This window comes from Aspergillus fumigatus, chromosome 4 (genome assembly GCF_000002655.1).
Source record: "Aspergillus fumigatus Af293 chromosome 4, whole genome shotgun sequence".
Taxonomy (NCBI): Eukaryota; Fungi; Ascomycota; class Eurotiomycetes; order Eurotiales; family Aspergillaceae; genus Aspergillus; species Aspergillus fumigatus.
Genome location: NC_007197.1, coordinates 2,820,925 through 2,837,735, shown reverse-complemented (window position 1 = coordinate 2,837,735; position 16,811 = coordinate 2,820,925). Strand labels below are relative to the sequence as shown.

The 16,811-nt window shown below is 49.6% G+C and overlaps 5 protein-coding genes across 5 annotated transcripts; 1 reads left to right on the top strand and 4 right to left on the bottom strand.

Moving 5' to 3' along the window:
* Window positions 1-538: 538 nt before the first annotated feature.
* On the top strand, window positions 539-3,597 carry AFUA_4G10850 (uncharacterized protein; the record flags this gene model as incomplete). Its single annotated transcript, XM_746649.2, has 2 exons — window positions 539-862; window positions 928-3,597. The coding sequence occupies exons 1-2, from the start codon at window positions 725-727 to the stop codon at window positions 3,595-3,597; spliced, it is 2,808 nt and encodes a 935-aa protein (XP_751742.2). The 5' UTR covers window positions 539-724.
* Window positions 3,598-3,749: 152 nt separating this feature from the next.
* AFUA_4G10840 (ribosylnicotinamide kinase) lies at window positions 3,750-5,324 on the bottom strand (the record flags this gene model as incomplete). Its single annotated transcript, XM_746650.2, has 2 exons — window positions 4,637-5,324; window positions 3,750-4,575 (listed from the first exon to the last, which is right to left on the bottom strand). Exons 1-2 carry the CDS (start codon window positions 4,828-4,830, stop codon window positions 3,750-3,752), a joined length of 1,020 nt encoding a protein of 339 aa, XP_751743.1. The 5' UTR covers window positions 4,831-5,324.
* Window positions 5,325-5,390: 66 nt separating this feature from the next.
* Window positions 5,391-10,035, bottom strand: AFUA_4G10830 (DEAD/DEAH box helicase). The gene is made up of 2 exons (XM_746651.2): window positions 9,228-10,035; window positions 5,391-9,118 (listed from the first exon to the last, which is right to left on the bottom strand). The coding sequence occupies exons 1-2, from the start codon at window positions 9,279-9,281 to the stop codon at window positions 5,573-5,575; spliced, it is 3,600 nt and encodes a 1,199-aa protein (XP_751744.2). The 5' UTR covers window positions 9,282-10,035; the 3' UTR covers window positions 5,391-5,572.
* Window positions 10,036-10,069: 34 nt separating this feature from the next.
* AFUA_4G10820 (putative HMG box transcriptional regulator) lies at window positions 10,070-12,244 on the bottom strand (the record flags this gene model as incomplete). The annotated part of the gene is made up of 3 exons (XM_746652.1): window positions 10,070-11,548; window positions 11,603-11,748; window positions 11,803-12,244. 3 exons carry the CDS (start codon window positions 12,242-12,244, stop codon window positions 10,070-10,072), a joined length of 2,067 nt encoding a protein of 688 aa, XP_751745.1.
* A 1,314-nt stretch (window positions 12,245-13,558) lies between these two features.
* On the bottom strand, window positions 13,559-16,318 carry AFUA_4G10810 (SGNH/GDSL hydrolase family protein). Its single transcript, XM_746653.2, has 4 exons — window positions 15,902-16,318; window positions 15,346-15,833; window positions 14,542-15,278; window positions 13,559-14,478 (listed from the first exon to the last, which is right to left on the bottom strand). Exons 2-4 carry the CDS (start codon window positions 15,586-15,588, stop codon window positions 14,394-14,396), a joined length of 1,065 nt encoding a protein of 354 aa, XP_751746.2. The 5' UTR covers window positions 15,589-15,833; window positions 15,902-16,318; the 3' UTR covers window positions 13,559-14,393.
* Between the last annotated feature and the right edge of the window lie 493 nt (window positions 16,319-16,811).

The following is a 16,811-nucleotide window of genomic DNA, read 5'->3' as shown; positions in this document are numbered from 1 at the left end:
TTTCTGCTTTCTGTTCGATTCTATCTTTATCACGTTTCTGTTTTGGATAGACCGATGGGCGGGTGTTACGGGAACTGAATCGGTGGCTGGCGGGTTATACATGGCGCATGGGACAACACAGGGAGTGACCGTGCTGGCGGGTTTTTCTGATTCTTCTTGTTTTCACTTTGCTTCTTCCTCTTCCTTCTCTGTCACTGCCCGCGTCTGATATGACGTTGTTCAAATATTCTTGTACATATTAGCTCTGCCACATCGGGACCTGCATATCTCGGTGAGGAGGTTTAGCATTTGAGGCTACTCACTCAGGGCAACTGTTGAATTATCAATCCTTATGAAAATTGCTGAAGGATAAAAGGTCATCCACTTAGTATGTGAATAGAAAAAGTGACATAGCTTGAGGTCTGCCTAAGACAAGATGTGGAACGACAACATAATGAGTTGTGTTTTCAAGCGAATATCATGCGTGGGTGCCTCAGGTTAGTATAAACACAGAGCTCCTTCCCTTCTTGGACAAAGAGCGTGTGTTTCTTAGGTCGTTGCTCCCCTGACTTTCACCTCATTCACTTTCATCATCCTTTTTCCTCTACTATCTTACCTGCGCAACATTTCCCTAGCACTCATCTAGTCTTTCAATCGCTCTGCCCTTTTCGACGATAGATACATCGAAACTGAGAGGTATCTCTGTGAAAGCTAACTAAGAGCAGATAGGTGCGTTAAAAAGCACATGGCTTCTCCAGCGAAATGGGGCGAAGGCCATGTGAGCTCATTGCCTCAGCGGTCGCCCGAGTTCAATTGTTTGGAGATACGGGGTACTTGGAATGGCAATGAGCTTGAGCCAGTAGGCCTTAGAATCTCCCTTGAGGTAAGCTGATATTCCGGGTTGATGAAGTTTCGTACTGATCGCTGTCATTTCCTCTGTCAACATAGGTACGATGCGTCCCAAACACGCAACTTCAGCTTCTCAACACCAGATCTGTAAACATGTCTCTCATCAAGACCTTCTCCGTCCGCCTCCAATCCAATGAATGGAGCCAAGGAGACCAGTCGAGTGACAGTTTGCCCCAAAGCCCATTGTTCGCTTTTTCTGCACCAGAGTCTGATGAAGGTACCACTTCTTACAATTCAGGCAATCCTGATGGAGACGTCTTTACCGCAGCAAGAGAATCTCGCATCAGCTCTCAGGATGCAACTGTGTCTTCTTCCCTTGAAGCTGTTGCAGGCTGCGGCAACGACGGGGAACTTGAGCCTTCGTCGCACCTCTTCTCCTCCACACCCCATCTCTCTTCTGGACTGAGCTTGAATGTTGCAGATTGTGCCGACTGCATCAAGATGCAGAACCCAGGCCGGAAGAGGAGTGCATCTGACGCATCCCTTACCGATTCTGGATCTGATTCAGAACGAACCAAGACTACCGGCATGAAACCGTCCGCAAAATGCATCATCAGCGACGTTGGCGGTGTCAAATCAGCTCCGGAGCTTGATAAGCGGACTTACAATGCAAACGAGGGAAAGAAAGGAACGCTCCAGCCTTCAATCCAGTCTTCAGAGCAGAACTCTCGCAGGAGACATTCCAGAACACTTAGCATGATCCCCAAGCCCGTAACTCGGCTGGACAAGGACACAGTCTTTATTCCAGCGCCAAATGGGTCGCAAGATACATCAATCGCTGCATGTAGTGACAAGCCTACTGAAGAGGAAAATGCTCCCACTCCAACTAAGACAACTATGACTGAAACATTCCACAGAAAGTGGGGAGACTCTGACTCCTTCGTCACGTCAACTCCTGTGACGTCTCCAGGCTCTCTTGAAGCGAATGAATCTGTAGCCACAGAATATACTAACGGCCCAAGACACACATCTGACACGGACTCCCCTGAGGCGACCCTTGGCAAGCACAATGTCCTAAGTGGTCTTCGTATTCAAACAGAGTCCGAGGGTGTGACAATCACTGTTGACCAGCGCGTTGAGCCGGAAACATTGAGCTATAAATACGATCGAGACACGACGGCACCTAAAGCCCCGGTTTCAGAGCACGATGATGCGGACCAAACTCTGGCGCATGATCTTAAAGATCACCTCGCATGTGATTGCGAAGACTACCAATCGTCCATGAGCGAGCCCAAACTCGACTTTGAGAATGGGATCCTCTTCATTCGAAACCCTGAAAATGCAAGGCCAGCAATATACAGGTTCACCGTGACTGTGTCTGCCTTTCTTGAGAAAGACAAGTCGAAAGGATGGAGTAATCTGATCATTCCTGGTCTTCCTAGGATGAGGGCTGGCGAGAGTGGATTTTTCCTCTTTCAGATCCCCGAGAAACATGGCTTAGAGTTCCGCACTACCAACTTGCAGCGGTACAAGATTGTGGAGAACTGCTTTTTCGCTGAGTTTGTCAATCATGGAGACCTTGTCGTTCCTTTACGGGTCTGCGACCAGAAATTCTACGGCATCGTTAAGGACTTCACCGTGGACCAGGAGATTCGAGCCGACTATCAAATCATTACCAGCACCGATCACGAAGGTAAGGGCATCCAACCACATGTGATGATAAATTACACTGCCATGTGCTCCTTGAGGCTACATAATCGCTGCTTCTGGGCGGAAAAGTGTTGCTTCTTCCTACGTTTGGATGGCGGCCCTGAGGGTCGTTTTCATTGCCGGCTTGAGCCTCAGGAGACGGGCCTGCAGATGATCAACTTGGAAAACAAAGGAATTCCAGTCAGAGTTTCGTATCTCCAGGTCATTTGCTCTCCCAAAGACCTGGATATGTTTGGTGTGACTTGGAAGGTCAAGCTTCCTGGCCAACAAGCTGTTAAATGGCTACCACGAATCTATCCAGTCTCATCAACCACTTATGAGAGTAACAGGAACGATCTTCGCCAAATATTTACTGAGCTGGAAGCAGAAAGCCGCAAGGAAACAGCACACCAGCTTGCAAGGGTAGCGGGGTTCGATCGGGAAGGTGTCCGGGGGCAGCACAACGCAGATGACTCGGAAGATCACGAAGAAGACCTTATTCAGTCAGGGGAGGATTTCTTCGACGAGCCATTTCCATCTGAGGCAGAATTCCAGTCGTTGAGGACGTCGTTCACGAACATAGTGGCGGACTCCATGGCATATTGCATGCAAAGCTTGGTCATAAGCCTCTGTATCTCGATGGTCTGGGTGATCCTCACATCTTATCTCGAGATCCCTTGCCCCAGCGTGTCAAGTTGTGCTTTGAGAGAATCAGACACGAACTTGACTGTTGCAAACAGCGAGATACTCGGAATAGCTGTTCCAAGCGATGAAGACTGGGAATCTCGGCCCGAGTTATTGGATAATGAGCTCGCCCCAGAGCAAGCCATTGCGAGCGACACGCCTGAAATCATCCAACGGACTTACGTGCCAGACTCCAGTTTAAATGGTCAGGAATATAGACAAGCGGATCACAATGGGTCAGAGGACATTCGCAAGAACTTTGTGGAAGACAAAGACACGCCAACAGTGCGTGTCAAGTCTGATAGCAGCCGTGATGAAGATCAAGGTCATTTTTCCCTCAGGGATAGAATCGATTACTGGCTTGGATGGATGGGACCCGTTAGCAATGAGCTCTAGCCTATGAAGGTGCCCTCCCCCTGGCAGAGCAGAGCTCGAACCGCAAGCTGGTGGCAACATTGAAGGCTGGCAAATCGGATTTGGTTGATGTCATCTAAATTCACATGGTTACAGCTCTGGAATGGAATATGTTGCCAAATTATTAGCCGGTGTCATTGCTCGGCCATCTCCAATGGCTTCATCACCTCCTGTATAGCCCATTTTAATACATCAACCATGGGCAATGTCCCCTTCCCAGGAGCGACAGCCACACCGGCATCAGTCCTCACGTTAGTACCTTGCCCTACAATTCTGATCAACTCGTCAGTATCCGAATTCCTGGTGCTCTGGTATCGATCATTGTCAAGACCGCTTTCTGGCAACAGCAACCACGCATGATCTCGTACGTATCGTGGCCAAACAATATCATCTACGTAGCCCGGCGGATCCGTCCAGAAGTTCTGCGGCGGGGCATTATCCTCTGCCTCCAAGTCAACTTGCTGCTTTGCATCCTTGGAAGCCGCCGAATCCCGGTGCGGCAGCGGCGGGACAGGGGCCGGTCCAATAGTCACATAGCCACTCCTCCTCTCGCGGCGTTCCTTGACAGATTCATACGGCGACGGCAAAAATAAACGCACATCGAGCTGCTCGTGCACCGGCCGCAGCACATGCTCCCTGACCTCCGCCTCGGGCGGGCTAAACAACAAAAACCCCTCGAAGAAGACAACCGTTCGCTTTCCCTCTCCCCCGTCTCCCGCCAAAGCCGGTCCAAACTGCCGCAGCTTGTCAGAAACCTGGCGCTGCAGCTGGGTAATCGTCTCGTCGCTGACGCCCGAATCCGACGCCTCGTTGAGATCCTCCTTGCTCTTCAAACGCGGGGGAAGCCGGCCATGCTGCCGGATGTAGGACAGTGCTGCAACCATGAACGGCACGTCGATGGCCTCGACGGTGTCCCAGTCTTGGACTGTTTTGCCGGAGGCGGTTGTCGTGTATGGGATTCTGGGATTGGTTACTCATACTGGAAATCCCGTTGAGGGCAGGTGAGATTGGGGATACTAACCGATCATCAGGGAGGTAAAAGTCATCCTCGTGCATGATAAAGGTCTGCATGTTTTCGTTGGCATGCGCGAATATCCGCTGCAGGAGCCGGGCTAGGGTTGTCTTGCCGCTGGATGAGGGGCCGGAGATTCCGACTATGGTGATGGGGTTTTTGGAGCCGGTGGTTGTTTCAGCTTCGGCTTCAGCCATGGTCATTTTGATGTTTGAGGCTTTTGCTTTTCTTCTCTTCCTCGTTCAGTGGATGTTCTTAAGCTGATGGGTGGGCTGTGCTTGGGGTTGAATGAAGGTGGTTTTGTGTGGGGTGATCGTTTGCTCTCTTGGGCTTATGGGCTGTGGATCAAGTCCTGCAAGCAAGCTAAATGATGGAATGCAAGCCCTATTCAATGGTTTATAAGAGGCGAAAAGGCATTCAGCAAAAGAAGATCTGCAGAAAGTTGATATCCCACTTGCGCTAGTTCATTGCTTAATCGCCAATAGTGGGGTACCGACCAGTAGTGGGGTTGATTGGACCTGGGACTTTGCAGAGACTACTGCCTCAATGCTGATGAAACATATTTTTCACATGGCATAAATTCCTAGGCCGTTTTCAAAAGGACAATCGGAACTCTATTGCAAATACCATTTGTCCTTCCGTTGTAGACCGTTGGCGGAATGCCGACAACCACGTGATCTCCGCTGGCGGGGCGTATACACTTACCCTTTTCGGTAGCCACCCGTGAAGCCTTTGTATGACCAAGTCGAGATAGAAAGGAAAACGGCAGAGTATAAAAAGTTTGTGATGCAAACCATGGTATCTACACACCAACTGAACAGCGGTAATCAGAGACAGGAAAATATGTACCCGCGGGCCGTCAGGACCCCTCTCTCATAAACTGCCTCACTCAAGAAGGAATGTACATTAATGAAATATTGTGGGAATATAATGCTCGCTAACTACCTAAGGCCCAAATATGGACTCAGGGTTCTGTTGGACACTGTTTGGTGTCTCAGATAATGCACAGATTCCGCCTTTTTCCTGGTCGATGCCGGTGACTGAAGGTGTTTTAGATCGAGAATTTCTACTGGGTGTCATCAAGATACCTCCAGGGGAAAGAAACACCAAACCGGCGGAGGATTTTCGCTTCTTGGGCGTTATTATGTCTGGTTCGGTGTCCAAATGGGTCTTGCCGTTAGACGACAGACGTTTGCGCTTCGAAGGAGACTTCTCCACATCACCTACGTCGTCAGGAATCGCCAGTTTATGGCGACCAAAAAAGTCTAATGGCGAAGAGAGATATGCGACATGGGCCGAGTCCTCGCCTTCCGGCATTGGAATGAACCTTTCGTTTTGGATGATAGTGCTCATCGTGCTGTCGTCAAGCAGATCCTTTTCGGCTTCTTGCATCTCCTTCTCTGACATTGCCTTGCGGCGCTTCAACATTTTATCCTCCAGTGTGTCTTTGAGGACAAGAGTCTCGACGTATACCGGCCGAGTTTGTCCAATTCGATGTGCTCGTTTGATGGCCTGGCTCTCCACATTCGGCTGCCAGATGGGGTTGACGAAGAAAACACGGGACGCATTAGCGATATGGAGCCCATGAGATGCTTGATGCAGGTCCATCAAGAATACTCGGATTTCTTCGCTTTCTCGGAAAAGATTCAAGTAACTCGTCCGGAGCTCGGGACTAAGCGTACTCGCATACATGCGGTATTCAATGCCAAGCAGATCAAGACCCTCGGCAATCCAAACGCCCGAATTCGTGCTGTCATAGAAAATAATAATCTTCTCCTCACTGTGCAATTCCATAACCCGACTAAGTAGATACGACAGCTTGGCCGATGTCGTACCAAGCAACTTGGTCTGTGTCAGGGGAGAGTCCGGTGGTAGAGACTTCATTAGACCTTTGGAGAATGACTTCTTCGGCGCCTTCTTCGAAGCCTTTGGGAAGGTTGCAAAGCCTAACTCAGGGCCTTGCCTCTCTGCAGCTTCTGTTTGCTCACGGCGGGCTTTTATGCCCGCTCCAGCGAGGCCTTCGGCTGGGTCCACCGATTTCAAGTGTTCTTTGACAAATTGCTGCGCGCGACAAGCCTGGTAGATGCCCATATGGAGGGGCTCAGCGTCTGGTTTCGAAGGGTCAAGTGCCCACAAGCCTCGAGCATGAGAAGGAAAATCGCGAACGTAGACACCCAGTTCATTCAGCTGCCTAAATGCATTCCATGGTCCGCTGGAGAATGCCTTTTCGGCTATCTCTATCCCCTCAGTCAAAGTTGTGATATCCTCCTGTCTCATATGAGCTCTCTTTTTCTCCAGGTATTCCAGAGCATTCTTCACGGTCGCAGAAAGGTCCAGATTCGAGCCTGCCCACCAAAACCCAGCCTGCCGGAGATTGTTGATCAAAGTCCTCAAATGCTTCTTATTCTTTGTATGGAACATGTAATCATCACCTTCCCGTTCTGATGTTATTGCGTTGACTGCCAAAACGAAGATAAACAGGTTTAGGTTTAGTTTGTCGTAAAAAGTTGGCTCCAAATAAACGACCTTGTTGTAGAGCCTTGGCAGAGTGATTTCACTATGAATCACTTCCATGCGATGCCGTACGACAAGGCTCTGAAGCGTGGCGCGAAGAGCCTGCACTTTTCGACGTTTCCCATCCTTCCCAACAAGTCTCATGTACTTGGTCCACTCGGCATGGTCATTGGACAGAGGGTTCGACCATGGCTTCAGATCAAAAAAGTTGACCACTATGGGTTTCAACTTCCTAAGATCTTGATCGTCTCTCGCCTCTATCTTCCTCTTTTCTTGAAGAACAGCTTCGGTAGCCTCTGATAGATCGGTGTCGCTGCTGGTATTCGTTTCGTGTGAAGCCAAGCTCACCTCCACTCCATAAAGGCCGCTGGACGGTGTTCCAGACACAATCCAACGGCGCTCAATATGCAATTTGTCCAGAAGGTATCTTGTTCTTGAAGTTTGGCTAGATCCAGCTACGTTGTGGCCTTCGTCAATGATGATACGAAGCCAATGAAGGCTAAACAATGGAGACTCCATTGTGTTGTTGAAGACGCCGCGTCTGTTGTTGACTGCTTCGCCGGCCTCCTGGTCGAAACGCCATCTTGAAAACAAGATAATGTCGTACTGCAAGAGGTCATCCGAATTGGGAGTAGCATTCGACATGTTTCGTAAGACGAGAACTTTAAGCCCTTGGCTGTGCCGAGCAATTTGTTCTTCCCAGTGGTCAACCAAGTTGGGAGGTACAACAATCAATGTCCCCGAGGTGAGCCGCACAAGCTGAGGAGGTGGCCTGGGATATGCGACGCCAGAGCGACCACTGTGTCGTGTAGGTGGTGGAGGTATCTTATACGAGCCTCTATTATCCTCGCAAGCTTTGATGCACCTTGTAAAAGTCATTCCAGAACGGCCGAGACGATCAAAATAGCTCTTCCAAGGCATCGAAGACTGGCCAGCAGCTGTCGCCGCCATCTCAACAAGGCTCGCACATTTTTCACGTCTGACTTCTCCTTCACGGTACAGAGGCGGTATGGCAGGGACATGACAGCGTGTTGCCAGGATGACTGCCAGGCAGATCAATGTCTTACCACACCCCATAGTTTCCGCTAGGATGCCCCCACAAGCTTCTGAATACAGCTTCTTCTCTTTGTAAATGGTGCCTTCTTCTTCGTCGTAGTAGTACTCGCGTCCATTGGGGGCCTTGAATAACTGCAGACGAGGGTCCAACATCTGGGCTGGCTGCGCTTCACGTTGGACCATGAAAGCTGCTGAGCGACGCTGGTATGGGTACAAAGGTGTTTTGAGCCCTTCGACACCAGAATCGAGTACTGTGTCGCCAGCATCCTCCTCTGAAAGTAATTGTCGCATGGCGAGCCTCGCGTAAGGGTCTTTCACGGCTTCAACTTGCGGCTCGGGATTTCGCAGTGTGTTGAATATGTACCACAGTGACTCGTCCTCGGTACCGGTATCATTCGAATTGCCATCGGTAACTTGCTCATCCGAAAAGAAGATACCATCCCATGCATCGACGGACCGATTGACTTTCGACATGACAACTTTAAGTGCCTCCCTCAATGTCTTGCTTGAACGGTCAATGTACTTGTGCCCAGCATCGTCAGGCAGGACATAGACACGGACATAGCACCATTGCGGATGCTTCACATATGTATATTCGCATGTTCGTACCCAATTGCCTTTCTTCAGCATTGCAATCTCCGCCCCTGGATACTTGTCGTCGTCCGCCCAAGGGTCGGCATCGACATCGTGAGGTTCGTTGCGCTTTCTCAGGACGCCGACGGCAACGTATGAGTTTAGATCTGATAAGAACAAGTCCTTTTCTTGGATGAATACCTGCGCAGGGGCTGTAACCCTATTTCCAGAGCCAGATAATAAAGATGAGGATGAGGGTGTCGCCGCAGGTGTGATTTGCGACGGCGACTCGCGTACGGGAGATCCGTAAGGACGCTCGCTAAGTCGTATAGTATCATTTTCCATCATCTATGCCGTAAGGATGTCCTGTCAGTGCATGGACTAATCAAATTTCCTCTGCAAATCCATGTGGACAACCTAGCTGCAGGGAGAGTGAATTTCGATGGGAGAAGCACACCTGCGGCTGAATTGATGCAACACCAAGTTGCGGCCCTACACCAGCCAGCGCCATACTGTAAAGACAGCAGATCTTGTGCGACAGAATAGTCAATAACCCCCAATCCCCAGGCCAACCCTACAGGGCCGTCGCGAGAAATCTGCTATCAGCAGGGGCCCATGGGCGCCACGGATCTCAGCCTTCGCAGGTCAACTTAGGGAGTTCGGCGAGGATGGTTGCAAGGGGTCTCACAGACCTGCTGAGTTGACACAAGTCTCAAACTAGCATCATCCTACAGATTGATCCAACCGTGCTGGATGTGGGAACCATAAGTCTTTGCCAGTCAGAGAATACTCCTTTGGCATGATTCACGGATGCACCAGCCGCGACGAGAGACTCCGCAAGCTGACAAACACCATTGGTTCACGGCTTTCACCGCCCTTGGACTTCTCTATTGAGTTATATTAGGTGTGATTGTGATACTATCTGCACGTGACATGCCCACTGGGACCCCAGGATAGCCACAGAGGTGTGGCTTCAAGATCACTGTCATATTAATCGCTTTCAGATTCAGCTTACTAGATGGTTAATATATTCTTATTTTGAACAAGTCAGATGAAATGAGAAAAGGGATAAGTGAACTTAACATAAGTTCACCTAACGCCATAATTGTCCACACAGAATGACAATATATATCAACAAAACCAAATCAGTCCAGATAAAACAAACGAGAGCCTCCGGGAATGGGATAATGCTTATGTTGACTAAAAGCCGAAAGCTGCCTCCCGCGCAAGATGCTCCATGCTAAATAGAAACGACAGTTTGAGCCAAGAAAAAAAAAAAAAAAAAAAAAAAAAAATATCTCACTGGGTGAGGAAATCCTCAATCTCAAAACAAACACGCTTCAAAGCTTTTTCTTCCAGTTCCTTCTGGGAGCCGGCTAGTCTGCGCACCACCACAGTACGTGCATCTTGCAGACGGACCTCGACCGGGTTGCCTCCGTACCGACCCAACTCGTCTTTCTCGCAATCCCGGATGTAGACAGTGATGTCCGGCCCAACGCACGCTCGCCAGAGAGATGCCATCCACTGCCAGTGATCCAATGGAGCGTACGAGTCGTTGATCGGCACAGAACACGCGAATGCATCTGCGTTAGTGAGTTGGTAACGGGGGACGAGTGCAATGGGGACTGGTGAGAGGCCAGAGCCGGAAATTGACGAGGCTGATTCTGATCCGTTCTCGCTCGATTGAGCCGGAGAGCTTATCTTCAGACCAGCTGTCTTGGGGATGATGGTTTTGGGGGAAATCTCAGAGGCGGAGTCATCATCCTCCGGCTTTGATTCTGAGGGCTCCCGCGTGGGCTTCACGAAGCTCACAATGTCGTCCGAAATACGATGCCATACCGAAATGGTGTTGAGGTAATCGACAGTGGCATCGCCCATCTGTCCAGCTGCAGAGTAACTCTCCCGCGAGCGGACCTCGGGGCCTTCAAACACGCGGGGTTTGTATTTTCCTTCCTTCTGGAAGACAGCGTTGAGATAATCGACCACTGCTTTTACTTGTGCAGGATCTTGCCCGTCAACAGCAATCACGACTCCTCGCTGCGGGATGGAATTGTCACGGAAGGACGGAATGAGCGGAGGGGATATCTTAGCAAGAACTTTGATTTTGTTGAGGAAGGGGATCGTCATGACGGTGGCCTCGAGACTTAATCCATCGTGAGGGAACGGAGTTATAGGCATCACGGAGCCTGGGAGCGGCACTGTGGTCTGTAGTGGTGGAAGCTTCAGACTTGGATCATGCGGTGGATGGTCTCTGTTATATCGAGCCGTCCTCGAAGGATGGACAATTTGATTCAAAGTCCGAGTGTTGGGTCCATCCGTGCGGGGGGTATAAGGAGACATTGGATATGCGGACTCGGGGCTTCGGTCTCGATGGACATTTGGTTTCAAATTTACCTGGGAGTTGAACCGGCGTCGCTTCGAGTCTGGGGATCGACAACCAGCCTCTTCATATGGTATTTGACGAGGAGGACAAGAATCGCCATGATTGTCTACTCGGATGGGATTTGGTTGTCTGTCAGAATCTCTAGCCCGACGTTGATAACTTCGAGCCATGACCATATCGGGATGTGGAGATGCTGCAGATGCACTGGGTGTGAAAGGGGCATCTGGCGACACAGGTGGGGTCATCACTCGACCACCACATCGGTTGCAGACTGCAGAGCCCGGAGGGCTGTGGCTAATGCCAGAGCCGGTTGCACGGGAATTTCCATCCCGGCCATAGCGACGGGGTTGGTACCGGTATTCTGGGTACTGCTGCTGGTGACGAGCTTTTTCTTCCTGTGATGAAGGTCAGCAAGAACGAAATAGAATAAACAAAAAGAAGCTTCATACCTCAGCAAGAGCCTTCCATTCATCCTTGGTTTCTTGCGGGAGTTTCCTCCATTGCTCTCCAATGATTTTGGATATATCCGGGTTCGCAAGCCCTGGATTTTGAGCCACTACTGCGGCTTGATAATGTTGCCGATACAAGATAAAAGCTGCAGTACTTTCCGTCAGTTTGTGGTCATACTTAGCAACAGACGGGATCTTACCGTTTCTTGGCCTGGGGATCTTGGGGTCCGGTTGACAGAGACAGAATTGCATGACTGACTCCTTTGACGCAGTTGACTTCACAGGACTGGACGAGGAAGATCTCTCCGATTGAGAGGAGCGCTCTCGCACAGGCATGTCCTTGGTGGGTACTGGTGCCGCGAGCTTAGGAGACTCGATGGGAGAGTCGGAAGCGATCTTGCCTAGGGCGAGCTTCGTCCGATTCAAAGAGAGGTGCACCTGAGGCAGCCCAGTTGCTGGTGCGTCAGCAGTGTACCTGCACGAACCACCGTCGACGGGATGGTCTACCAGTGAAACTTTGGTAGTTGGCTCGTCATTCATGATCTTGTGTTCAAGGAGGCTACTTGACCGTCTTGGAATAGGGACTTGAGGAGTGTCATAGAGCAAAGCAGGAGGTTTGGGGAGAACTCGATTGTAAGACATTTAAGAAAGTGGTAAGGAGTGAAACCGCCTTGTGATGGGCAGGAATAGGTCGGTGCTCGGTTGAGAGAATAGGACATTAGATGAATAGATGACAAGGCGCAGGAGGCGATGCTGGTAGAAGAGCCCTGGACACGATAGCGCAAGGAAACAAGAAGAAAGCCTGAACGAGAGAAAGAAATCAAGTAAGAAAGAATCAAAGATATAAGGTTAAAGAAAGACAAGAGAAGCCTCCTAATTCGCTGTCCCAAATTTTATTTAGACCTTGATGCCTGTCAGGCTGTCAGTTGTGATTTGCTTGACTCCCGATATGGTTCGTTTCTTTTCTTTCCAAAGGACTCCTTTGTCTTTGTTCTGTCACTTTTTCTTGAACTTTTTTATTTTTATTTTTATTTTTTTACTTTCCCCCCCTTCTTTGACAATGAAATGGAGTTTTCTATTAAAGAAAAGAGAGAGAATACGACTTGATAAAGCTAGGATTGGTGCTTTTTCCAAATTGCTTTGTTTTTAATCTATCTTTGGGTCTATTTGAGGGCGCGCCCCCTGTTGGTGATGGGGATCTACCTTGACCCTACGAACCACGTTCTTTGTCTCTTTGGATGAGTGACACATCTCCCCTCGGATTGCTCCCTCCCCCCACTGGACACACTGTCTCTAGGATCAAACGGATGGAACATGATGGTCCGGCGCCATGATTCAACAGAGAGGTGGACGAGCAAGTAACAAAGGAACTGTGGTTCTGGTTTGGTCAGGTAGCCATCAGGCTGGGGCGATTGTACAGTATGTCTGGCTGGGATGCGCCTTGCATCATTACACAATAGAAGCAACCTCAGGCTGGTACCTCGAGAGCGACAGTCCAGTACTACTTGTACCTTTTCCCAGAAGACAAGACAGTTTGGATACGGAGCACCCTAAAGGAAGGTAGGTTATCTAGGAACGCCTGGTATGTGCTATTGACCAGGTCAAACTCAGTCACCCTCCTCGTTCTCCTGTCTCCATATCATTTCAATACCTTAGTTACTTTACTTTACTTTACTGCGCTATTCTTTCAACTGGTCATCGTCATAATGTCGTTTCAATGTCGTTTCAATGTTTGGTCTGAGCTTTTCTTTTCTTTGTCTTTGTCGACGCATGCGGCGTACCAGAGGAGAGAACACCAAGCCAATCACCGAAGACTGCCATACAGCCAATCATTGGATGAAATGGGTCCGCCTAGAGTAACGAGAAGGACCCGGTCTGGCCCTTTAGCCTGCCCACTAACCCAAATCCAGCGAAACCACTGATTACGTAACTCAGGCCTAAGGTACCTTTGCTGCTTTCCTGGATGAGCTCTTTTGCTGTCCCCCTATCGCTTCCCCGTACTTGGTGCTCCCCACCTCACAGTCAGACAAACCCCCGCGGGCCCCTTTGTTCTCATAACTGGGTACTCCATAGTGCCATACTTAAAGGTACTTACAGAAAGGGAACAAAAAAATCTCGATGAAAGAAACGAACAGGAAAGAAGATGAGAGATCGGCCACTCGATCCCTTAGCCTACTTACCCTCGGAGTATGGAGTACTCCGTACTACTAATCAAGGGGTTCATACTAGAAGCTCAACATGCCTGTAAAATTTTTATTTTTCAGAGGTCGGCGGTAGGGTTTATCCAACTATCGGGAATAGAGGAGAGTACGGGATTATGTCTCCTTGAACTAAGATACAGTCATGTTGCTGGCCCCTGCCAAGTCATGATCCATGAAGGCCCCCACAAATCAATGTTGCAAATCGAACCGGGCGGAGCAGAAGTCAGCTCCTTCCGCATGAGACATACCACCTTGACTAGAGCATTCGGTCTCGACCATGATGCTTTGGCGAGAATCGGACGGACTCTGTCTTCTGGCCCCGTCAAAGAAAGAGAACTTATTCCGGACTTGGTCATCATCGGACTCCCATATAGCCGCAAGGAGTATAGCTTCTGGCGGGAGTCCGCTGAAATGAGATCGATCTCTGCCATACCTTGCCCTGCTTGCAGCCATGGGCCGCTGCACGGCGGTTGGTTGTATCTGGGAGTAACCAATGCCTTGGCTCTTACTACTTTGCTCGCAGTCATTACGTCAAGATGTCGCGGGTTCCATCGCGCTGCGATTCGGAGAAAACGCCATCTGCCTAGCTTTTACCGGAGCCACATTTCTTCTATCCCATGGAACACTTCAGTTCCCATGAGACGATGGGCTGATGGGCCAAGATGCATTTCGTTCCTGAAGATAACGTCAGTATCCGGCTGGATCGGCTACACGGGGCGGGTTAGGTCTGGAACTCACCAGAAAAGGTACTTGTCCGGATTTTCACATTGTTTCTCCTTGGTGGCCATTACCCATTGCTGGCCACTCTGGACGCATGCGTCTTCAACGTTCACCCAGCCCGGATCCTGATTTTTTCCAAGCCCGTTGGATTCCTCCACCCCGGCAGCGAAGAGCTGCCAGTCTTTGATAAGGTCCGCCACAAATGCATTGGTGTCGAACAGGTAGATGGCGCCTTGCACCCATTGTTCTGCAGCATCACGCAATTTGCGATTCCAATACTCCGTCAGCTTGACCGTGTCTTTGTAGTGACTGACGCGCTGTTCGGCTGCTGTCGGCTTAAATGCTGGAAGGAAAGTCACATCCGGTGTCAGTGTGAGAATGACTTTGAGGTTATTTATGACCCAGAGCTGAGAGAGCACATTGAGCTGGTCCATGATCACCTGGATACTATGATCAACCACATTGATCGAATCTTCGTAGCTCTTTCCGATCATGTTCCATAAGTCCCAGATCCCAAACGAGACAACAACAATAGTGTTATTTTGACGGGATGCGATCTTCTCGTCGGACAAGGACTCCAGGGCTGCTCTCTCCGCCGTCGTCCATTGTTTAACTTGCGCCTTAAAATCCGCCAGCGGTGTCTTGTACATATTGAGCATGGTGTTTGAGAGCTTCTCGTTGTCCACAACGGAGCCAATGTAATTTCCTCTTAGAGATTTTGCTGTTTGCGCCATGTTTTCATGGTGACAGGAGTACTAAGTCTCATGATTAGCACACCACAACATAGCCTCTTCGGTTGAACTTGACCAGGTTATCCCTCACCATTGAGCACAGCCATTCGGTCCATACCGACCCCTGAATCGCGCCCGCATTGTTGTCGCTCCACGAATCACCAAAGACAACCAATCTCCGATCAAAGGAGCCCGCAGCGTGAAACTCCGTAGCCGCCAAATGGGGCGGAACTACTCGGCGATAATAGTGCTGCGAGGTGAGGAACAATGCTGACACCAAAATGCTACATACTGCCAAGGCGCACAAGGCGTAGAATCGGTTGAAGAGTCTCATCTCAATCAGCTGTCGAGGCCAAAGCCGACAACACAGCAATCGCAAGGTGAGACGGGAGGCTGTTCTCCAGGTGTTCGTCGATCGGCGGTCCTCCTTATTCTGCCTCCTGAACACCCAGGATATCGGGAGTAAGGATGATACGGGAGACGGGGCTCCTGAGTAGCGAAATGGGAGACAAATCCCCTATGACGGATGCGCTATTCCCTCCGTTGACAAGCCGGCTGGCGTCAATTGACTCGGGAATACTAAGTAGATTGTAAGATACTGAACAACGGTCCACAGGGAAAAGGGCAAGGAAGGTGAGGATAGGGACCAGTATTATTATCCTTCTTTCCGGCAGTACCGTTCCGTTCTGGGACTGAAGAGCATAACAGGAGAATTTAGTGTGCAATAGTTAGCAAGTTCGGAGGTAGCCAAGTGGGGGGTGGACAATGAATCAAGTGTTCCAAAATTGGCATAATCCGCAGAAATATTAGATTCCTGAAGGATTCAAAAAAAGAGAAAGGCGATCATAGGCGATCGCATATACAACAGAAGAAGGAAAAAGGGATAAGGGGGATGCTGTCTTGGAAACGAAATTTGATTATAACACCATCAATTTTAGATGATCACAACCGCTGGACGTCTAAGTAACTGTAATTGGCTGAATACTTGAATTGATAAAGGCTGGTTCTAATCATCCATCCAATTCCATGACACTACCAAAGGTGGGCATTGTTGGATGATGGATACAGGACGGAGTACGGAGTACGGAGTACGGATACAGACTATGTCGCCATAAGGCTGGCCGCGCGGCAGTGGTTACAGTAGTACGTAGTAAACTGTCGCGTGCACCACAACCTCCGTTCTGCAGGTCCGCATGTGTAGACAGTGAAGCATTTGTCATATCTTCAAACTAAAGACACCGATAATGGTAGAGATTCGAATTTCTTCAGCTTCAATTTTTACCTCCTTCTCTGAAAACGGTTTCATGGATGTACTCTGTAGAAAACCAGGATGATGACGACTTGGGGTTTGCGTCGTGCGCCACCAAGTCGCTAAACGCTTACGGAGTACGGGAGTACGTTTTCTAGTTTGGTTATTTCATTTCTTACGATTCGGCCGTCTCGGCCCTTGTAGACTCCGCTGGATATACTTTTCACATTTCGCATTCATCCACAGGAGGCCTTATTCTTGTTAGATCGTATCCATATCACGGAGTATGATCAGATCCATCTTGGGTT